Genomic DNA, 24,565 nt, shown 5'->3' with positions numbered 1-24,565 from the left:
GAATAACTTTGTTCTAATATTTAATAATGTTTACATTTATCAACTAAGTTATTGAGTAATTATATAATGTGCTAAACTTTAAATTCATTTGAACCAAGATGAAAAAACAAACAAACATATGTAAAATCACAAAAACTAGAATAGAAATATAAGGTTAAAGAAAATTAAAAATAAAATTTAATTTAATTAATTAACTAAAATATAGGGTATTTGGATATAGTTATCGTCGTTGCGAATTCTTTCTAAAAGTAAATCGGTGAACGCAAACACAACCTAAACAAGAAAGAGTTTGTTGTAACTTATTATTGATTTTTTATTTGAGTTTAGGCAGAAGGTTGAGATATTCAGAGGTAAATTTTGATATATATTTCAACATAAATGAATATCATCAAACTTGAAGGTTGTTAATTGTGTCACTTTATATTTATAGTTTTTTGTTTTAAATATTATTATATGTTTTTTTTATGTTTCGAAGAATCTTATGTTTTTTTCATTTGGAGATTTAGAGAATTTTATATTCATTTTTTTAATTATAAAATTTGAAATATTCATAATGAAAGTTAAAATTGATTTCTTGAATTACGTTTTATATTGTATAATGTATGATTTTGATTTTCAAATGTTGTAATTTGAAATGTACAATTTTATTTTAGATTACAAAATTTTAAGATTAAATTTGTGTTATATATATTTTGTGTGGTCCCTATTTCATTAATGAGTTTATATATAGGTAAAAAGAGAAAATTAAAGTTTTGGACTAAAATATAAGATAAAACTGATAAGTTGTCTTAGGGGAAAGAAATATATGATATTGTGAAATTAGAGATAACGAAATATTAATTCGTTGAAGAAAAATACAACGAGGCTTTAGGAACAGATGTAACTGAAATTGCCTAAAAGCATCAATATCAACAAAAATATCACAACACATTAATTTTCATGTTTAATAGGTTTCAGTGCTACCTACTTGAAGTACAAGTTTCAGCAACACCGGTTGGATAACAGAAACAAAAAAATTAAGTTAAACCTAATCAGCACGGTGATCAGCTAAACTTGATCAAGAATTTTAATTCTTTCTTCTTCAACAATGGCATCAACCAAGACGAAGAAGGAGGAGAACCGAAGGTTGAGAAATCAATCCAAATATGCGGAAGACCTCTGTGATAGATTGGTTCATGCAGAATAAGAAGCCGAAGAAGCTGATAAATCAATCTTTCCATTAAATCACTCCCGAGTTACATAAGGGAAAGAAGCCGGAAAGACGAAAATACTTCGATCCGTTGTAAAAATAAGTTAGAATTCGTGAATCAATTCCGTTTATAATGAATTTGGATTCAATTGAGTTAAAAGAGATTTAAAATTTTGATACAGTTTGAATCAATGGACTAAAAATTTGATTAACTTAGTTGGTGAGCTAACATATAAACCCACGTATTTTATGTTAGATTTTGAATTATATTTAAAATTTACTATGATTTTGAATTATAGTGTATTTTATTTTAATTGATTGTAGAATTTAAGATCATTTTAAACTCAAATTTATTTAAATTTAAATTAGAAAAAAGTTGTTATTTTAATAAAATTAAAAAGAAAAACTTGTAATTAAATTAGTCTAACTTGTTTAACTTACACATATGTGATAAACTGAATTGGATTCAAATTTTTTAATTTATTAATAAATAAATTAAATTAGATTTATTCACTAAGTGTAGAAAACTAAACCGGATTGAATGACAATTTTGATAACATTAGTATCACAGTGGTGTAATGAAACTTAGGTAAACTAGTCATTTGGACAAAGAAGTTAAAATGATGAAAAAACCATTAGAGACAAGTGTCAACCAATGAGATTGGGTCAGTAAGGTAAATTACTTAGTGAGGAATTTTCTTAGATATGTAGATTGATTACATTCAACAAAAATTGATTCCAGAACTTCGTGTAATTTACTCAAATTTCCATTTCTTTCCACAACGTATGATGAAAACAAACAAAAGTTCAAAATTTTAATCTGTTCATGCCTCTTTAGGAAATGTTAAAAAGTGAATTCTTCAAGATATTGCTGTGTAACATTGACCTGTTCTCAAAGGAATAAAATTTTAAAGTAGTTTTCCGAATCAAATTAACTTTCTCCTCTGAATGAACAAAACACGGATTGCTGTACTTTAGTAGTCACGAGACGACATCATGTTTTCTTGTCACAGTGCAAGTAGTTTCTTCTAACTTTCCATTCCACTCAACTAACATAATTTATCAAATACACGCCTATATGCCTATACGCCTACCCTTAAATAGGCAAAGCAAAATTTTCTATTAATGCTAATTTTCAGAGACGTAACTCTCACTCTAAAAAAAATAGTTAAGTCAATTATAAAGAGACTAATTAATTGTACAAAATTGTTTGCACTTGGAATTCTACCACCGTCTACAGAACAAAAAAATTAGTATCAATGTTAGTAATACTTGGCAGATAGACTAAGAGCAAATTAATAGTTTGATAAACAATCAGTACATGTTAAGTGGAAATTTCGTACTGTTAGTAAGTGTATGAGAAATGAAAATGTAATTAGAGGGTTGAATTCAACACACTTATGGCTATAAAAAGGTGCTCAAGATAACACAGTTTTATATTCAATGTCATGGAGAAAAATCAAGCCATGTTTCCAGTTTCTATCATTCTTTTTTCACTCTTGCTTCAATCACTTGTTATGGCAGCTATGGAGCCAAATTCTGCTGCTAAGGATAATAGTTTTGAGTGCATTGAGATGGAAAGAAAAGCCCTTCTTAAGTTTAAAGAAAGTCTAAGTGATCCTTTTCATTGTCTATCTTCATGGGTTGGCAGTGACTGCTGCAAATGGGTGGGTGTAAGATGCAACAAACATGCAGGGAATGTGATAAGGCTAAACCTCAGAGGCACAGAAATCTGTTCCAAGGCTACAAATGAGTCAGCCACACACACCAAATGGCCTTTGAGTGGTGAGTTGAATGCTTCTCTGCTTGACTTGAAACATTTGAACTATTTGGACTTAAGTCACAATGATTTTGAGAATGTTCAAGTCCCATCATTTTTAGGTTCACTTGGTAAGTTGTGGTATCTCAATTTATCCCGTTCATCCTTTGCTGGAAAGGTTCCTTCTCAGCTAGGAAACTTGTCTAATTTGCAGTATCTTTCTTTGTCAACACCTTCATCTTCATTATGGTCTTCTGATTTGAGTTGGTTGTCTGGTCTTACATCTCTCCAATATCTAGATATGAGTGGTGTGAATCTCAGTAGAGCATCAAGTTCATGGCTCCAATCTATCAATAGGGTTCCATCTCTTTCATTTTTGAGGTTATCTGATTGTAAACTTTCTGCTTTACCTCAAACTCTTCCATTTTTAAACCTTACATCACTTTTAGTTCTTGATCTTTCTTTCAATGCGGTTGATTCCTTGATACCAGGATGGCTGTCCAATATCAGTACCTTGATAGAACTTGACTTAGACGGTGCAGGACTTAAAGGTCCCATCACTGAGGTTTCATGGGGAAATTTTTGCAAGCTACATAGTTTAGACTTGTCATCAAACCTTGAGATTGTTGGTGATGTTGAAGGACTTGTGGAGGCTTTAACAATATGTACTAACAGTAGCATAGAGAAAATAGATTTGTCCTTCAATAAACTTACAGGGAATTTACCAACCTCACTGGGTTACCTTAAAAATTTGAGAACCATTATGTTAAAGGGTAACAAATTGTCTGGTTCAATCCCTTCATCCATTGGAAATTTGTCATATTTGACATTTCTTGGCCTTTCTCACAACATGATGAATGGGACTATTGCACCTAACATAGGTCAGCTCACTGAACTGGTGACACTGAACCTTGATGGGAATTTTTGGGAAGGCTTTCTAACTGAAAACCATTTCCATAACCTCACAAAGTTGTCCACATTTTCTGTGTCCTCCAAAAGGGGGTCTTTAACTTTCAACATCCCACAAAACTGGGCTCCATCTTTTAATGTAGTGTATCTGAAAATTCATGACTGTCAATTAGGCCCTGAGTTTCCTGCATGGCTCAAAACTCAAAGCAACCTAATGACCATTGTTCTCAAAAGCACTGGAATATCAGATAGAGTGCCAAATTGGTTTTGGGATTTCTCACCACAGATCACTATTATGGACCTCTCCTACAACCAATTGAAGGGAAGCCTTCCAAAGTCCTTACACTTTGGTGATTTTGCATATGTTAGTTTGGGGTTTAATGCCTTGGAAGGGTCAATTCCAGTTTGGTCTGGTGTGACTTTTCTTTATCTAAGCAACAACTTTCTCTCTGGCTCAATTCCTTCAAATATTGGCCAAGGCATGTCACAGTTGGAAGGTTTGGATCTTTCAGGGAACTTTATAACTGGCAGCATACCTTCATCCATGAGTTTGCTAAGTGATTTGACTTTACTTGATCTTTCAAACAACAGTTTATCAGGGAAAATACCTTTATATGGAGAGGGACACAAGCTAAGCCTTTATACCATTGATCTATCAGGCAACAATCTATCAGGAGGAATCCCTGCTTGGATGTGCACAACACCTTCACTTAGCATAGTTCAACTTAGCAACAATAATCTTTCTGGGGAGATTTCATCTGTGTTGCCAAATTGCCCCCATTTGTACACAATAGATCTTGGAGATAATGCATTTTTTGGATCCATAACAAAGTGGCTCGGGAATAACAGAACTTGGATAAATGAGCTAAGACTACAAGGCAATGCACTCACTGGAAACATCCCTGAAAGTTTGTGCCAACTACCATACCTTCATCTTCTTGATCTTTCACACAATAAATTATCAGGCCATATCCCTCCATGCATAGGCAACATGACAGGTTTCAAAGCACCGAGTGATCATTATATTGGCCTAGATAATTCTGTAGTGTACTATGAGCACATGGATTTGTATGTGAAAGGAAGATCAATCGAATACACATCACAGATGCATGTTATAAATCTTATTGATCTTTCCTGCAACCATCTATCTGGGGAGATCCCACACTCGCTGACAGAACTCTCATACTTAGTTTCCTTGAACCTGTCTTGGAACCAATTGACTGGAGGCATTTCAACAAACATTGGAGTGCTACATCAATTGGAAAGCCTTGACCTTTCCAACAACAATCTCTCAGGTCCAATACCTCCAAATATGGCTTCCTTGACCTTCTTGGGACATTTGAACTTGTCCTATAACAACTTGTCTGGTGAAATACCAACAACAAATCAGTTCCATACTTTAATAGATCCCTCCATCTATGAGGGCAATCCACACCTTTGTGGGACACCTCTGTCTGTTAAGTGCTCAGAGCATGTTGATGAAAGCACCACAGCTAATGACACAGATGAAGATCAAGACAGTTCCCATAATAAACTATGGTTATATTTGAACATAGGACTTGGCTACATCGTCGGTTTTTGGGCTGTTTGTGGCAGCTTAGTGTTGAAGAAATCTTGGAGACGTGCCTATTTTCAGTTTGTTGATTCCATGAAGGATTGGATTTTGCTTGTTACAATTGTGAATTGGATTAGAATTAAAAGAAAACTGAACCTAGAGAAAGATTGAGATTATCTCTCTTTTGTACTACTGATTATTTGTAATTTGTGATTCTGGGAATGATGAATTGAATTTTTCAGGCTTGACGAAACTGGGTGCGATAATTTTTGACTTAACTAACTAAAATTGTTGACCAAAAACATTTTGATCATGTATGTTATGAATGTCTTTCAATGTAGATTTAAAATTTAAACACCATCATATTCCCTGAATAATGAAATCAGGATTAGGTTTTGCACTCTTTTTGACATATTCAGTAAAAGAATTTAACGGATTGGTTAAGGGATTTTTTTTCTAGCATAATCTACCGATTGATAATAATATGCCACTGGTCATAAATGAAACTTCTAAGTGATTGCATAATGCACAACATTTCCCAATGGTATCAGTGACACAAAATTAAATAAATATTTAGATCATTACTTTCTAAACTTAAATTTGGTGGTGATTATTTTTTAATTAGCAATAAGTTTATGAACATTAAGCTAATCTAATTTGTTTATTAAAAACAATCTTATTACATAACAATTCATTTTAGACAAGCAAAATAAAAGTTATATATATGATTATTTTTATTTTTTTATCATGATATTTATATAATTATATATTTTTTTTAATATTTGATAAGAGAAAAAAGAAAACATGATTTTGACATTTAATATTAAATGCTATGATATATTTAGGAAATATTTAATTAATATTTATAACAGATAGAAGATAAAAATGAAATAAAAATTCTCAAAAACATGAGAATAGAGATAAAATCGAGAACGAAGATGGATTTGTGCTCTAAAAATAAAATAGTCAAGTCAAACTAACTTAACCAGTCCCGTTATTATCTCTATTCGTTAATCTATATTTCCACGTTCAGTACGATGTATGTTTGATTATTCATGTTACCTTTCAAACTTTTCCTAAATAACAAATAACCGAAACAAGAATATTTCCAACTGTATAATTCTAGAAGTGCCAAGAAATACATATACATGAACCACATAAAATATTATATTCATGGAAGATGTGAAGGTGTTGGGTTTCTGGGCAAAAGCCCATTTATAGGAGACGATAACGAGAGAATATCCGTAAATAAAATTAGTAACAAATAACTAATATCTACAAATATTTTTATTTATAAATAATAAATATTTTAATATTTATTTATAAATAAATTGGACACAGTATTATTTGTATCCATATGTATTTATTTCTTATAAATAATTAAAATTAAAAATTAATTTATGTTTTATTAAATTAAATTTATTTGAAATGGTTAATGTAAATTTTCCACTTAACTTTCCAAGTCAATGGTGAGACAAGGCCTCACACTTGTTCTGTATTGTCCCGCAAGATGGTTAATGTTCGTTTCTGGTCAAAATTCGTAGATGAAAAGGTAAGAAATATGCAGACTTCTGTCCCCAATTTTTCATACTTTAGTAAACATATATGTGAGACACTGATCTTCAAGAAGATCTTATTTAAGGGTCAGTTGGTAGACCAATATGTTCAAAGAAGTTTAAAATTAATTTTTTTGTAAAATTAATTTAAATAAATACGTTTAATACAAGTCCAACACAAAGACGATGAATAAATATAAAAGTTTTGATTACATATTTTATCAATACTCTAAAAATAATACTCAGTAATCACTCCATACATACCCTTTCCTTTAACAATTGTTTCTTGAATTAGGAGTTTCTCTTCAATTTTTGAAAATAACATTTCATTACTATTTTAATTATTAGTTACATAAATGAACCACATATTGCTGTTTTCCATCATAAAGGAACATCAATAATTTAGTTGTAAAATTTGGAATAGGACAAATCACAATCAGTCAATTTGGCAAGGAAGTAGTGTTCAAGATAAGGCCTAATATTAGATAATTATTCAAAGGAGTTAGAGGACATGTTTTGGTAAGCTATTTTACAATTCTCTTTGCTACTTAAACATTAGTTTAATCCTATAAACCATGTTTGATAAATATTTACAGTTTGTAACATTTTTTAATACATTATTTAACAAAAACTTCTTAAATCTCAGGTTCTAGTTGTTTATATTCAATTTTTTTTATCAGTACTGTCATATAAAAATGATTTATCATTTTAGTATTATTTTTATTCGAATTGTGTCTTCAAGTATTCATTTTGAGTGATTTTTCATTTTAAATTCAATTATTTCATAAAAAAATAATAATAAAGAAGATTTTTTTTTGGTGTACACTTTTTTATTCCAAATTTGTCGTTAAATGTTTTTTTTAGTGATTCTTTTTATATTTTTTTAAATTAATCAAATTTTAAACTAAAATAACTTTTTATAATAAAAACTTATCTCTGAAATAAATAAAAATTATCTATATTAATTTTTATAATTATAATAATAATAATTTTATTATTCTTTGTTATAGAAAAAAAAGTGAATATACATATTTTCACTAATCTTTAGATTTCAATTTATCCTTTTTTCAAAATAAGTTAAATTAAAATATATTTCATTGCACAAATCAACATAATAAAAATTATTTTTTTTAAATGTTTCAATTTTGTTTTAAACTGAACTGGAAATGTTTTAAAATATGGTATTCAATAATATGATATAAAATATATAATATACTAACTTATGTATATCAAATTTTAGTCGAGAAATATATCCTATTTATAAAAAAAAATATTTTAAATATAAAAATATTTTAATAATTTTTATTTTTATTTAAAATAAAAGAATCAGAAAATAATTTTTAATTTGATTTAAAATAAAAAATTATTTAAATATACTTAATCTTAAAACTTAAAATTCATAATATATATAAAAATATTTTTCTCAACTAAAATTTAATATACTTTAAGAAGTTATATATGTTAGCAAATTATATATATATATATATATATATATATATATATATATATATATATATATATAATTAAAAATAAATAAATAAAATTGATTTATATATAAAAGTTATAATAGTTTAAAAGTAATTAAAATTTAAAATTACATTTATTTCTCAATATATTTCATTAATAAAATTAAGGTACATTTGATAGAAAATATAAAATTTTATCATTTATATTTGTAGACGGTTCTACTGAATAATTTGTCCATTGGTTAATTAAAATAAACTTAATAGCTCCTGTAATCTCATTGTAATAAGCTTAGGATTCTATATCTGATTTTGGTCTTCCAATATAATAAATAAATATATAATTTTTTTCAATATTAATATTTTAAATTGAAGATAATATTTTAATATTTTATATAAAAGGTTAATGACTCATTTCTGTCTAATAATTTATGACGAAAACAACAAAAGCAGTAATTTAGATTGCTACAGTTCTGTAGAAAATAACAAAATGTACAAACATAATTATTGCATATTGTGTTCCAGGATCAACATTGTTAAATTTAAGTTTGGTAGACAGATATGTAACATATGATGGGGAAGGATTCATGCATTTCCCCCACAAATTTGTACCAAAAACTTTAAATTAGAAACAGATCCCGTTTCCTTCGTGACAAAACCATATCATATTTTTTAATAATTGAAAAAAAGAGAGAGTGTAAAACACAAAGCAGAATCACATACATGCAGAGGAAATATATTATATTTAGACTTTTTTTTTTCTTAAGAAAACGCACTGTGATTTCTAAAATTTTGCCAAATATACATTTAAACATTATTTCTTTTCCTTTAAGAAATCAGCCTTAAGTTTAAGCTAATTTCCATAAATTTGTCTTGTTTGTAAGGTAAACATGAATATACTCTTTGTATCGACATATATACTTAAAATCTGATATTAGATATTTATGATGATTCAATAACAATAGTTTTATTATGGTTAGAATGATTAATTAAATAATAAATTTTGTAAACATATATAAATTTAAGATAATCTATATATGAAATAATAAATTTAACAAACAATAAGTTTTATTAAAATATATTTTATCATAATTTTGATATTATATGAAATATTAAATTTTAAATTAAATTCATTTCTATAAAACTGATTTATAAAATAAAATTTACATCCATTCAAACTCATTTAATAGTATCTTTTAACTTAAAATCTATAACCTTTTGCCCTTTTTTAAGGGTTTATAGTTGAAGATGATCCATCTTTTTCAACACACTTTACTAAGAGGTAATTAATAATGGTCCATAGTTTTTGAATATCCTTATTGGAGTGGTTCATGAATCCTACAACAAAACGTAGTGGGATTACAAAAGTAAAGTGCGACGTGTTTGATCGATCGGTATACGAGTAGTTACAATGTATTCATACCTTTTATAATTTTTTTTATGGAATCAAAGTGTAAGTAAGAGGTATGAGATTCCTTGATAGAAGGTAAGCTACAAGTTTATTTGTTATAAATTAATGACAAATTTTTGTAAGTGGCATAATGATGATAAAAAGCACTATTAAGAGTTGAGCACAAAATCATTCAGTCAATTGCGAAACCCAAATTGGTCTCAAATTAATGACAAATAGTTTGTAGCTATTTTAAGGTAAAACATATGACTAGTGTTTTAGAAGCTATATTAACGTAACTATACTTTGATAGACATATCTTAGGTCTCTGTCATATATTAGCATAGGTGTTGTTGAAAAAGTCATACAAATATACTCTTAAATAAAGACATGATAAGAACTTCTTGTTTTACCGATGCTTGCTTTGGATAAAACAAAAATTCAGTAATTCACTTAGCTTAACCTTCACTTAAATTATTTTCGTATTCATATTAATGCAGGAATAACATAATAATTAAATAAAATTTGAATTTTTTTTTTATTTTTGAAATAATCTGGTATTTTATCATCATACATCAACTTTTAAAACGAAAATTTTCTTTACTCGTATATTATTGTTTGGTTTTACCAAACTTTAATGGATATGAAATCTTTAACCCATACCTTCATACTAAATTTTGCACATCTTATGTTTTAACATTAAATTAGAAAATAAATTTAACTTTAACTGATTCTCATAAAATTAATTTGTAAAATTGTTCTAAATTATATATTGTAATTTGGTTGGCTTTATATACCCATATAAAATCTTTAACAAAAATGTTTTGTTTTTTAATTTTTTTTTTATTTTACGTTAAATATATATAGATAGCTAGATATTTATTGTTTTTGTCCATGTGAAATATTATTTTTTTACTTTTAGTCTGTATCTTCAAAAACAAGAATAAAAATTTGACAAGACTAGAATAAAATATCAAACACTATAAAACTTAAAACTTACGGGCATCAAAAAGCATGCAAAAAAACTATATTTTATTCATATAAATATATTTAAACCCTAAATATACAATAGAATTGTATTGCATTTGCAGTCACTTATGTTAAGCTTTTTGAAAATTTGAATGTCTCATCAAGAGATAAGCCACGCATCTTTATCTTTATTTCAATGAACTACACAAACTGCAAGACCATTTTTAATGTTAATCTCTTTTTGATTATCATGGTGAGGTACAAACCAAGGCATAGGAATTAAGAATAATGGTTGATGTGGGAAAAGTTGACAGCTAACTAAAGCAACATCATATGCATCACCTTCTGTCCTGTTTATTATACTAAGCAATTCAGTTTGTGGCACACATCACATTCTTTCCTGGTCAGAACCATGTGCATGGCTTATAAAGTAATTGAGAAAACAGTTGTACAATTGGAGGAACCTATTGTAAATGGTTTAAAGTGTTACTAAAAGTTACATGGAGAGTGAAAGATGCCTAGAATCTGTCTCACATAGAAAAAAAAATGGTGTTACTTCCTTAGAGTGGTCAGGCCATGTGGCATCAACAAATGGGGTGTCTTCAAATTAGAGCAATGAATCACAAGCTTGTGCAGTTTTAATCATTATAGGTTCATATATGGAAGTCCTGTTCTAACCATTAGCTTCTGCTACATTTTCATTGGCATTATCTATATGCCTTATGAACCGTTTTCAGTGTCTTTATGCCATTCTCAAAAGAAATCAAAGTGTTTGATGAAAATAAAAAACTCAAAAAGTTCATACTTTGCTGTGCTCACACATTTGAGTGTTTTTGTTTAATGCTATAGACCTGAAAAAGGTAGCACTGACTTCATCAAAATAACACAAAGGATATTGAAATTAAATCCTTCATAAATATAGTATTCGTGTACATGATAACATAGATAATGAACCTTTGTTTGCACCAAAAGGGAAAACAACAAGAACAACAAATGATAAACCTTTGTTAATCAATTGCACCACCAAACCTTCCAAACTTAGTGCCTTTTTAAGGAGGAAAAATAGTGCAGTTTGTCATCTTAGTGGTTAGAAACTAAATTTCATTTTTTCTAAAATATAAAATTATTACTTTTTGTACTCTGGTGTGTATGAAATGTATCAGTAACAAAAAACAAATTGTAATTGGTTCATTGGATTTCTGCATTAAATTACATCAGCACAGTCAAGAGAAGAATATAGCATGTGGGTGTTCAACAAAATCACATGATTAGAGAGGAAAGAATAATACCAGATATAATAACAAACAATGAACATGAAGGTCTTAAATTAAGGAAGCTGTTGTCATCAAACGAATGTCAATTCTCAATACTTTGCACCCTGTATGACAGCTGATCCAAAAAGCTTGAGCTGTCTGATTCCTATTGGTTGTGAAGGAAAAGCATGTCATATAATGCAACCATAAATTGTAAGTAAAAAATGAAATCCCCATAAAGAAATACACCTGATTGAAGCCACAACATATTCCTAATGAAAAAAAGTAGGTTACTTTTATTGTTTATAATAATAAACCTTAACTGATACCTGCCAATGTGAGGTGTGCCTTAGTCCTCAGGAAATGTACTTAGTGGAGTGCATGGATTTTAATCATTTCTATCTGTCAGTGTTCTATCTCAGATTTACTGTCTGAAGGATCTATATGAAGGGTACATTTCCAAAGAAGGAAATCTTCACTCAAAAGAAATTTTCAACTTGTTTGCAGGAAATGGAAACAGGATCAAAGTTTTTGGACAATGCAATGATAGGGGTTTCTCATTCTCTTACTGCCTCTAACCATCTTCATGTGTTAAGAAGTGGGGAAAACTCATCCATAACATCATCTCAACAACTTCTTTCATGTTCAAATTCTACTTCAATGAAAGAAGAGGCACCTTTAGCCACATGGATTAGTCATATCCCTGAAAAGTTCAATGGCCCTCAAGACATAAAAAATGTGAGAGAGAGAAACCGATCCAATTCTATCTTCCCAGCCTCGGGCACAAAAAACAGCTCCATTCCTCTAAATCTTTTGGAAACTCTCCCACCATTGACTATGGCACCATGTTTTGATGAGCCTGTTGCTTCTTTAGCCTCTTCTTCTGCCCCACCCAATTTTCCAAACTTGACTTTGGTTTTGCAGGAACCCTCCATGGTGTACTCATCATCATCAAATATGAAAAGTGGTGAAGTCATGTCTGTAACTTCTAACCCCACCTATCAAGTTCCTCACTTTGGGCAAAACCAGCATCAAGGATGTAGTGATGCACACAAAACGAACAAGAATCTGAAGTCTTTCAACGAGAATTGGTTGAGTAGCACTAGGACTCAGCCTATGAAGTATGGTGGAAGAGGCAAGCTGTTTAAAGGGGTGAGGCAGAGACACTGGGGGAAATGGGTTGCGGAGATTAGATTACCAAGAAACAGGACAAGGGTTTGGCTAGGGACTTTTGACACAGCTGAAGATGCTGCCATTGCATATGACACAGCAGCATACATACTGAGAGGAGAATATGCACAGTTGAACTTCCCAGATCTCAAGCATGTAATCCAGGCCAATTCTCTGAATGGAACCACTGCAGCACTTGTGGAGGCAAAACTACAAGCAATATCTCAAGGTGTTTCTTCTCACAGGAAGCCTACTGACTCACCAGCAGGCTTAAGCAACAAGCACACTGATGAGAATGGCAAATTGAAAAGTACAAATGACAAGAATTCAACCATGAAGGAGTGGCAGTTTGATAATACTGAGAAAAGCAAAAGTATACACCATGATATATCAGATGTGGAAACTTTTCAGTTAAGTAGAATGCCCTCCTTAGACATGGACAGTATTTGGGATGAACTTTTGGTCTCTAATTCATGATCACTTTTTTTTTTTCTACTTTCAAAGCATACATATATAGTAGCCCTTGTTTTATCTCAATTATGTTTCTCATTTGTACCACAACTTCAACGTTAAACTCTTTACTTCATTCTACATGATGCAGTTTAAATACCACACTAAATCATCAGGTTATATTTTCCTGTAATGATCTATAGAGATGTATTGAAACTAGTATACTCCTTAATACCCTTTGTTCATGGCCAAATACTGATAGAATTTTAAGTTATGCTAGAATATTTCTTCTTCTGAACAAATCATTGGTTCAGTTCAAAGGCTGTTTAGAAAACATATAGTCAACGTTGAAAACTGTGCTGATTGTAATTTTGAAGAAATATTCAACTGTATTTCTCTCTCGCGTAGATTTATAGGCAATAGAATAACGCAGAAGCCAATAGTATAACCTTAATCTTTTGTGCTTGAAAGCTTGAATACAAGGTAAAATATACCAACACTCTGTCTCCTTAACATGCTACTGCAATATTGAAATATACAACACTGTAACACCAAGATTGACCAATAAGGATTCATTACAGTACCCGTTTTGCATTATGCTTTAACTAAATTAAATTGTATTTTATTTATGTAATGGACTGTTGGGTTTGGGGAAGAGGGAGAGGAATTCTAGCAAAGGAAAAAAAAATTCTGATATTGAAGAAGAGGTAACGTTTGAAACTGGAAAATTATGATTCCCTAAATTTCATTCTTTTTTCTGAATTTATAAATCAAACAAGAAGGTAAGGTCCCATATAAGTCATGAGAAAAAGTTGTACATCATAGAATATTGTTTTGCTGATTGTTTATGCATAAACAATCTTATTGTTACATAGTGAAAGATAACCATAAACAAGATTTCTGATCATAGAACATAATCTGCAGGATGAAGAGATTTAACCCTCATACTACATGTATCTAAAGTGCAAAGGATGTGCATATTACATTATCTAGATAGAAATAATTCACTCATTGCACATCACACCATCCAAGTCAACATCATGCACTTAAAGCCTTAGCTTGCTCAAGTCTAGAACTCACTGCATCCCAAGAAACAAGCTTATCCATGAACACTGATATATAATCAGGGCGCCGGTTCTGGAAAGATGACAAAGAATCATAGTTAAATCTATCTGTTGAACACATTTCTCACTAATAATTGCATGAAAAAAATGATAGCAACACTGTTTACACTCTTTTTGGTTGGTGAAAAATTCACTTGATCTCATTTCCAAAATGGTAGATCTTATGACTAAATTACTGAGATTCAGGTGAATTTCAGTCAATACAAAGAATTTATTGGAAACAGAATGTTGGTAGTTTTTCTTTTAGCTATATAAAATGGTTTGAGAAACACAGCACCTGAAAATCAAGGTAGTAAGCATGCTGCACAAAAATGGAAAAAAGATTACACAGTTAGCAATTCGTTATTGATGACTGTTACAAAGCTGCAAGTTGTTTCATCAGTAACAAACAGAAAGCTAATTTGCTTAATATATATACCTCCCAAACATCAATGGTAAGAAGTGGCTGCAAGAAATTAATATGAAATTACATCAGAATTTATCAGGAAAATGATCCTCATCAAACCAAACTATCATTCATATTTTAGGATAAACAATGAACAATGAACATTAACATTATAACTAGTTCTTGCTACTTACATAATAACCTCCCCAGACAAGGGGGTTCACAGCATTGGGACTCTTGATCACCACTAGCTTGTTGTCCTCATCAGCTGAAGGAGGATTTGCAGCATTTTCCCCATCAAGTTTGCTTGATCTATCTATATTTCATCAACAAAAATGAATGAACAAGAAGGGTATGTGAATGTGACTTGCTTATATGAGCAAATTTCTTAGTAAACACTTACCCAAGAAGAAAAACAGAAAGTAAAATGGAACAAGCTTTTTGATTAGTTAAAATTTAGAAATGATCACATTCTAAAAGGACGATTTTAACTCACATGCAAGCCAGGCCCATCCTGAACCGAATTGTGTTGCAGCAGCAGCCTTAAACTCATCAAGGAATTTTTCAACTGAACCAAAGTCTCTTTCAATCAGTTCTAGAAGTTCCCCAGTTGGTTTTCCACCTCCACCTGGTTTCATGCACTCCCAGAAGAAGTCATGGTTCCATATCTGCAGTATGCATTACAAGATTAATTTCCAACAATTTGAAACATGAATGAGACTGGATTCTGGTTATAAGAATGCATGCGTGCCTGTGCTGCATTGTTGAAAGCTGGAAGAATGTCACCCTTATTGTATGAAGTGACTATAATCTCTTCCAGTGACTTCCCATCAAGCTCTGTCCCAACAACTTGCTTTTTCAGATTTTCCACATAAGTCCTGTGGTGCTTCCCCCAGTGAAACTCAAGTGTCTGCTGGCTCATCACAGGCTCCAAACCATTCTGAAAGATTTCATTTATCACAATGTTTTACAAAATACGATCAAGTGGTTACTAATTTTTCCCAGTAGAAGAGCCTTGTGTGATTTTGAGAATCATCATCTATATGTGTGTTTAATCAGATTATAGCATAGGATCAAATCACTTAGTCCACATAATGAGCAGAATATAAGACTAATCATAGTAACTTAGTCCATGCATATATTGAGATGCCTGTGTATGAATCCTTTCATTTTTTAAAGTTTCTTTACTAAATTAGACTGACCAAAGTTTCAAAGAACAATATATGAAAGATATAAAAGCTAATGCAATTCTAACTTGGAATCACAATCTATTCTAACTTGTAAAGCATGCAAACTTTAGGTCTTTTTACCAGTGGATATGGGGGCGGCTTCAGTTCAAACTTTGCATTGACTTTTGGACCCTGCAGTGTACAACATGCTTTCTTAAATAAAAAGTACATGAAAAACAATAGTAAAGAACACACACGATATGCCTCAAGAAAAAGGCCATTTCTTCTTGTAACTTCATAATGTCAACATGTATCCATAAATTTTTGTATTTCAGAATACACAATAAAAAAATTTGTATTTTAGATTGTACAGAATACAAAATAAAAAAATACATGAATTATATAATCTGAAATATGTAATAATTATATTTGAAAAATTGGATTCTGAATTATACACTCAAGAATATAAAATATAAAATATATTTTAAAATATACCTTCTAAAATGTAAAATTTATATTTTAGACAAGAATTTATGAGGGTTCAGGAAGATATTTCTGAAAGAAACTGCCCAAAAGAAGGAGAAAAGATAAAGTTAATGGGCCAATAAACCAGGCCGGCCCACAATTTCTTGGGTTTGGTTTAGATTGCCTGAATGATTCTATTTACACTCCTTTTCTTCTATTTGCACTTCCCACCTTTTTTTTGTGATTTTAAAATACTAAAAATACTTTTTCCCTTTATCCTTCTCCCCTTTTCTTCTCTTTCCAGCAATCCTATTCTCAGCCAATCTCAAACTCTTCCATAAGCTTCTTCCACTGTCTTCTACTATTCCCACCCCTCCATTTGCCACTTTCACTCCCATTTTCCCTCTATTCTTTTTAGCTCGTCCAAATGTCTCAAAACCTTATTCCCTAAATATATCAAATGCATTTCATAAATTAATCTCTGAAATGCATTTAATTTATTTTGGAAATAAACTTTCTATACATTGATAAGCTCACGGTCAGAATAACCCTATAACTATTTCACTGAGTAATCTTTTAATGCTATACATGCATGTGTTCAATTTTAAAACGATATGATCAACGGTGAAATATTTTCATTGTAAAATTAAGTTAAAAGTAAAATTAAAAATGATTTTTTTTCATCGATTAGTTACTATTTCAACTCGATTTTAGTTTATCTAACTTAAATCAAACATACACAAAGAAAAGCATTTTAAGGTAAACTTTTGAATCTTATGCGAGTAAACACATGAAATAACTAAAACTACAAAATTTTTTGTTTTCAGAAACTGAACATATGATGATAAATTTACTATAACTTTAACATCTTGTTGAAGTAGCTGAATCAGAGTACCTTAATAATATATACTAATTAAACAGATTTTGAAGTATTTTTGGTGATGAGAAGCATTAGTATATACCTCTTTGAAAAGAACATTGATGCCAGTCACGTTTTGTAACCCTGCAATGCAAACACGAATTAGCAGATGAAAAAACAGAAATTAAGAATGAAACTAGAACAGCAAAAGTTTGTGAAGAAAGAAGCACCTAATGAGGTCATGGTTTGTGAGGCGTGTGGCAAGAGTGAGGCTTTAGGATAAAGGTCAAGCTTTTTCTAATTTGCAAACTTATATAGGACTCAAAAATATGTGTTAGTACAATTCGAATGTTGTAGTACACTAATGTTCTGCTGGTACGTACCAGAAGCAAAATGCCCCAGTACTACAACTCTGCAAGATTATCTATTTATCTAATATCTATTACTTACAAACAAAAAAAGTTAATAGTAAATAGTAAATTTGAACAATTGGGATTTCTCTTTGTCATGATGAATTAATAAATATTTAATCAATGCAAAGTATCGTTATGTGTGTTTCCTTTTTATCAGAAAACTCATTTAAATCTCATTAATTACTTCTTTGTAGTTAACTGGAGATATAATATCAAAACAATTACTTATTTTGGGATAAAAAAGGTAAAAACATCTAAATATTAAATATTACTTATTTAATTAAAACAATAATAAAACAATATCTTCACGTATTTTTTACCCTAACCAAAACCTTCACATTGAGAAGGAAGGATAATAGTAGGTTCACATACTTACACTCACTTAACATACTTTTGTAATAGAAAAATAAAAATAATGAGTGTAAAAATGTATCAAAATATTTTTTTCTAATTGAGAATTCTCAACATATATAAGTCTGTGCAAGTGTACATTTGTAACATTGACAGTATATATTAAAAGAAGGATACTGTTACTTTCCCTTTATATCTATTATTTTCGGTTCTCTTAGAGTCATTTTAATTTTTAATGTATACTATATATTCTTATAATTAAATTCTTTTGTTTTTTATAGCCATTATTTCTTAAGAAATGGGGTTTCAAAAAGTTTGAATATGATTCTGTTGTTTAAAATTTTTATTTACTTTTATCTTAATCATATGTGTATTTGTCTTTACGTCTTTTCAATTTAAAATGATTATATATATATATATATATATATATATATATATATATATATATATATATATATATATATATATAATTATACTGACTAACTATATACAATTATACTCATCTTATTTAAATTAAATTCATTAGGACAGTAAATGAATATTTTTATAATTTAAGAATAACTTAAAACTAATTATATATTAAAAAGATCAAATTAAATAATTATTTTACTATTTTTAATCTTGATTGATAATTTAAAATCACTCATTATTTTTTTATGATATAATGGTTCACTACAAGAAATATGGCTATTACATACGGATTATTATATACGGATTATAATCCGTATATAATATATATATTACATACGGATATTATATACGGATTTTAAAAAAAAATTATATACAGATATTATATACGGATTTTTACGTACTTACAAAAATTCTGATTAAAATGAAGCCAATCGAACCATTATGCCTATTCTTCTCAAAACCCTCTAGCTTTTCTCTCTTCCTCGAACCCTATTCTTCTCAAAACCCCTGATCTTCTCTCTATCCCTCGAACCCTATTTGATCTCTCTCTCAAACCCTCGCGATTTCACATCTCTCTCTGGAGCCCTCTTTGCTCTCATTGTCCCTCTCTCAAGCCCTATTCGCCTCGCTGTCCCTCTCCCGAGCCCTCTTCACTGTCGCTGTCCCTCTCTCAAACCCTTGCTTCTTCCCCCTTTCTCTCTCGAACTGTCGTCGCATAATAACACAGCAATGTCGTTGTCCTTCGTTGATGAAGCAATCACCTTCATCGTTCGTTTCGGAGTCGTAGTTCGACGCTGAGAGAGTACCTTCATCCACCCTAGGTTCGTGATAATACTCCAGGAGCGGGAAGGGTTCGGAGAGGAGTGAAAAATAGGAAGATTGTTCGGTGAGAAATGCGAATTAGGTCACGTGTTCGGTGGAAAAGGAAGATTCAACGGCTGAATCGGTGAAATGGTGCAAAAATGAGGATGTAATCGGTGGATTCGATGGAGAAGGCTATAGTGATTTATCAGAAAATATTCCGGAATTTATGTTCTTTCTCTTCTCTTCGACATTTATGTAAATGTTTTTGTGCAGGTTCAAGAAGTGTACGAAATTTCAGCTGAGTATGAAGAAAAGCGTGACCCTAAGAAACTGGAAGAATTTGGAAATATGATAACTAGTTTGGATGCAGGGGACTCTATTGTTGTTGCCATGTCCTTTTCGCACATGCTTAACTTGGCCAACTTGGCTGAGGAGGTCCAGATTTCTCGTCGTCGAAGGAAAAAGGTGAAGAAAGGACATTTTGCAGATGAGAACAATGCAACTACAGATGAAATCAAGAGGACCCCCCTAAGACCACAAGATGAGCTGAGACCAGGGATGAGCTACTTCCATGAAACAATTTGGAATGGTGTTTCCAGATTTCATCAAGCAATCTGGTATGATTTTAAGCATGATTTTTTAATATGATTTTAAGCATGATTTATCAGAAAATAACCAAGGTTGGAATTTCATCAAGCAAAGTTTCATTGTTAAGATATGTTGGTCTCAGTCTCATTTCCTTGGTTGTCATATCCTTATGAGTATGAAGAGGGATAGATTTAGCTCCTCTAAAGTAAGAAGGGTTCACTTTGAAAGATAAAGCACAATTATACTATTGTTTTGGAAGTGACTTTTGAAGTCAATTTCTCTTTGTCAGCTTAGCGAGGAAGGTTCATGTGAGGATATAAGCTCTGATGGTACATATAAAATTGTCATTGAAACAGTCATGCCTCGGTACATATAAAATTGTGGATTCCTTTACTACTCTATAAATAACGAATTCTGCCAAAGTTCAATGGTTCATTGATTTGAATTCCATTGCAGGATTTATTTGAGAAGAAAGAGATGTGGCCTTGTGAAGCTTGTGGGTTGAACATTCCTTATAAGATGTTAAAGAAGAAAAAGGATTTAAGGGTCGGGGGCCAATTCCTATGTAGAACATAAAAGAGTTTGTATATCACTTTCTTCTCATAGATTGTATTTAGTTCTGGAACTAAAACATCATAATTCAAGTTCTGGACTTGTTTAGAATTTTTTTCCAGTCTCTAAAATCACTTTGTTTTTCAGTTAACAAAATCAAAGCATTATTGTGGCATATGCAAGAAAGTTTGGGATCTTCAGATAGTGGAAGTTGGGTAAGTAGTTAAATCTTGTTAACTAATTAAGGTTACTCTGTTATGCTCAAAAGACTATATTGGTTAATATTAACCTTTTCCTTTTACCTTTGCGGATGTCCCCTCCAAATTAGGTGCACTGTGATGGATGGAGAGGAGTGTGAGTGCATGCACAGGGAATACCCATTACTTGGTATTTTGTCTCTTTGGAGGAAGAGGGTAGAGGACCATGAAGAACATTGGAAGAAGTTGTTAAAAGGGATGTCACAGGGAATAATTCTCTAAGAATTTGTTTTTTGACTGTACCCAATGGTGTAATCCATATAGTTGACATAGTTTAATGAATTAAGAATTTTGTTGTTGTTTTCAGCTTAATAGTATGGCATTTTAGCATTATGATAAACTGGAAAAAAAGAATTTTATAATTCTTTCATGATGAATCAACCATTGATAAAATATAATTCATTATCTTTGAAGACTATTTGCTTCCATTTTTATAATCTAGAGCTGGAACAAGATCCAGATTTCATAATGTTGTCTCGCCAATTCAAAGCTACTGTTATGGAGCTTATTTATGTTTTGGAGCTGGTAAAGCTTTTACCTTCAGCACTTAACATTTACTGATAATATAGAATTTTGATTTGAGTATTTAGCTCTAGAAAACCTAGGATAATATAAATATTAGTTGAATATTACCATTTCAGTCTATGCTTGCCTAAAATATTTTGGGTTATTCATGTTAACTTCTGTTTTATAGTTATATGTATAAACTATTAATTTTAATATTTTGGGATTGTCATCTTTTTGTGTTGCATTTGTATTTAATTACTAAAAATTCCTTGCTTGTTTGTAGAAACAAAGAACTGGTTGAAGGGTTGCAATTAAGGGTCACCTTATGAGTGGCAAGTTTACAGGTGAGTAATCTTCCTTTTGTGTTTGGACATGATTATTAAGAAAAGTAATTAGAACAGGTGAGTAATCTTCCTTCATGTTACTTTCTAGTTATATATTTATGATTTAATTGTCTTTCTTCTCTTAATAATTAGAAAAGTACTTAATATGGTGTATTTTTTGGTAACGGGTAACAACTATTTGAAATTCTCTAACGCTTCTGTGCCATTTCGAATTGATACATAACATGTTTGACCATACTTATTTTCTGCAGGTTAATTCTATATGGATGGTACAATTTTAAGATTTGGGGAGTTGAAGGGACCAGGGGCAATGATTGAACAAGTTAAAGGGTTTTCGTATTCAGTTTTTTCTCTTCATGGTGCAAGCCCTTTCCTTCCAACATCAGATGCTGATGTGAAGCATAATGAATCAATAACAACTACTTAGAAGAGCAAGAAGTCATGGTGGGGAGTTTTGAAATATTAGTGGTAGTAGTTATGAACATTCTTTTAGATATTTTTCTCTTTTTCATATTTTTCTTAATATTTTATATTTTATTGTAAAAGTTAAATTTGAGTGTTATGAGATATTAATATTAAGGAGTTGTATTTATTTCTTTGAACTCTCTTTATAGAGTATTCAAATAAAATTTTCATGTTTTAATTATTTGATTTTCAACACAATTATATATTATAAATTCTTAACATTTATAATCTGGTAGTAATTATTTATAATTTTATGAGAAGTCTTAATGTGTAAAAATTTTAATATTAATTATATAACTATTAGAAAAAATCAATCTAATTAAATATGTTATAAACAATAGATACATATGTACATACTATATGTAATTACATATAGAATTATTCGTATATAATATCCGTATGTAAATTATATACGGATTTATCCGTACATAATATCCGTATGTAATTTACATACAGATTTATCCGTATATAATATCTGTATATAATTTACATACGGATTTATCCGTATGTAATATCCGTATGTAATTTATATATGGATTTTTCCGTATGTAATTTAGCTACGCCTTTTTTATATACGGATTTTTGTCCGTATATAATTCGTATGTAAAATCATTTTATATACGGATTTTTGATGTTATATACGGATTTTGGCGGTATGTAATAATGATTTTTCTTGTAGTGGTTGTTTAACTAAATACATTGTAAAAACCTGTGATGTATATAATTGATTTAATAAATTTACATGCAAAAGCATATAAATATTAGATTGATAAAGAAAAAAAATGTAAAAATAATAGCATAAAAAATATTTTTTGATGACTCTAAAAGGGTTAGAAAAATGATATCACGAAAGGAGAAGACAGACTACCCTTTTCCTTCTTGGTTTTCAAATCTTAGACATAACATTTTCATGAGGAATGAATATGGTAGTGTTGTTAAAACAACATGAATTTGAATATCCTTTAATGTGCTCAGTCATGTACAAAGTATGCTCCAAACTAAGCAAAACTTTGACCTTTTTCTTCATCAATCAATATTACAAAATAACATTCAAAAGAGAAATTTTAGTCACAGTCCTTATATGCTAAAATATGCAGCAACCATAACAGCAATACAGACAAACTGAAGTGCATTCCTTGCGCAATGATTGAGAGTTCCAGCTGAAAGATGTGTGTTTTTCTTTGATGAAGGAGAGTTTGTAAGTGTGGCAGTGTTTTCCTCAGATCCAGCCACAGCCTTAGGTGCTATAGTTGGAGCAAATGATTTGTCATCATCACCTTCAACATGAACATGAAGTTTCATTCCTCCAAGACAATACAACTTGTTTCCACTTACAAAATATATGTCCCCACCTTTTCTCAATGGCACTGTTGTGTTACCATTCCCATATGTTGCCAAAACATTGCTGGTGTTACATGTCTCAAAGTTTTCTTTTGTAACCTCTTCTACGCTTTGGCCTGATGAATACTGAAAAACTGTAAAAAAATCAAATAAAGTTATCAACTTCAGTTCTACAAGAAGTATCTGCATAAGTTGAATATATCAGTATATCAATATATTGTTGTAGCTATTATATAGGGTGTATTAGTGTAAATAATTCAAATACTTGATCTTTACATATAAGTCCTTTCTATAATTTTGTTTTCAATTGAAAGAAGTGTTAAATACTTACCAAGAGCATCTCCTACTTTGAACTTCTTATCAGTAATCCATGTATTAAGATTTGTGCTAATGTCCCAACCAGAGCTATCTCCAACAGTGTAAGTAGTAGCTGAGCATGTGAAGGTGATAGTTGCAAAACAAAAGAGGAGAGAACAATAGAGCAAAAGTAACTTTTCCATGATGATAAGGAGTTTTAACTATTTGGACCACAATAGAGTTCTTATATATATACTTGGAGTTTGATAACCTACCCAGTAAAATGACTAAATTAAATATAAGAAAAATATTTTAAGAAATGGAATAAGAAGAAAATAGTAGTTGCTTCTATATTGCAACTTTGGAATGTGCATTTCATTAGGTTGGTGTGGAGAGAAAGGGTTGTGTGGTAGCTGACAGTGGTTAAACCATATTGAACTGCCATTAAGCTAAGTCATGCTACAATTTGATTATGTTTTTCTACCTTTATTTTATTTTTTAATTCAAAACCTTTAATATTAGGAACAGTACTTTTAAAAGTGGTCAAGAAAATAAATTAAAGTAAAAAAG

General features: G+C 30.4%; 4 protein-coding genes and 1 long non-coding RNA gene across 11 annotated transcripts; 3 read left to right on the top strand and 2 right to left on the bottom strand.

Moving 5' to 3' along the window:
- Positions 1–2,587: 2,587 nt before the first annotated feature.
- On the top strand, positions 2,588–5,666 carry LOC108341455 (receptor-like protein EIX2). The gene has a single exon (XM_017579134.2). It carries the CDS (start codon positions 2,638–2,640, stop codon positions 5,581–5,583), a length of 2,946 nt encoding a protein of 981 aa, XP_017434623.1. The 5' UTR covers positions 2,588–2,637; the 3' UTR covers positions 5,584–5,666.
- Positions 5,667–11,976: 6,310 nt separating this feature from the next.
- LOC108342266 (ethylene-responsive transcription factor ERF062) lies at positions 11,977–13,908 on the top strand. Its single transcript, XM_017580017.2, has one exon. The coding sequence runs from the start codon at positions 12,488–12,490 to the stop codon at positions 13,688–13,690; it is 1,203 nt and encodes a 400-aa protein (XP_017435506.1). The 5' UTR covers positions 11,977–12,487; the 3' UTR covers positions 13,691–13,908.
- A 517-nt stretch (positions 13,909–14,425) lies between these two features.
- Positions 14,426–17,989, bottom strand: LOC108343583 (superoxide dismutase [Fe], chloroplastic). The gene is made up of 9 exons (XM_017581945.2): positions 17,896–17,989; positions 17,769–17,809; positions 16,483–16,533; positions 15,924–16,112; positions 15,669–15,840; positions 15,367–15,488; positions 15,206–15,232; positions 15,065–15,088; positions 14,426–14,800 (listed from the first exon to the last, which is right to left on the bottom strand). The coding sequence occupies exons 1-9, from the start codon at positions 17,906–17,908 to the stop codon at positions 14,702–14,704; spliced, it is 738 nt and encodes a 245-aa protein (XP_017437434.1). The 5' UTR covers positions 17,909–17,989; the 3' UTR covers positions 14,426–14,701.
- Positions 17,990–19,272: 1,283 nt separating this feature from the next.
- On the top strand, positions 19,273–22,538 carry LOC128195773 (uncharacterized). Of its 7 annotated transcripts, none has more exons than XR_008247627.1 (7): positions 19,273–19,810; positions 19,918–20,261; positions 20,522–20,598; positions 20,689–20,812; positions 20,932–20,999; positions 21,113–21,892; positions 22,144–22,538. It is a non-coding gene; the product is annotated as an uncharacterized LOC128195773 (long non-coding RNA). The 7 variants fall into 7 exon arrangements; XR_008247625.1 differs by having other exon boundaries at positions 19,274–20,261; positions 21,113–21,566; positions 21,832–21,892; XR_008247628.1 differs by having other exon boundaries at positions 19,273–20,261; positions 20,527–20,598.
- Positions 22,539–23,281: 743 nt separating this feature from the next.
- On the bottom strand, positions 23,282–24,529 carry LOC108342665 (stellacyanin). The gene is made up of 2 exons (XM_017580459.2): positions 24,030–24,529; positions 23,282–23,832 (listed from the first exon to the last, which is right to left on the bottom strand). The coding sequence occupies exons 1-2, from the start codon at positions 24,196–24,198 to the stop codon at positions 23,435–23,437; spliced, it is 567 nt and encodes a 188-aa protein (XP_017435948.1). The 5' UTR covers positions 24,199–24,529; the 3' UTR covers positions 23,282–23,434.
- Positions 24,530–24,565: the final 36 nt, after the last annotated feature.

The sequence above is a fragment of the Vigna angularis genome, chromosome 3, assembly GCF_016808095.1.
Source record: "Vigna angularis cultivar LongXiaoDou No.4 chromosome 3, ASM1680809v1, whole genome shotgun sequence".
NCBI lineage: Eukaryota > Viridiplantae > Streptophyta > Magnoliopsida > Fabales > Fabaceae > Vigna > Vigna angularis.
This window is presented reverse-complemented; position numbering and strand designations above follow the sequence as displayed.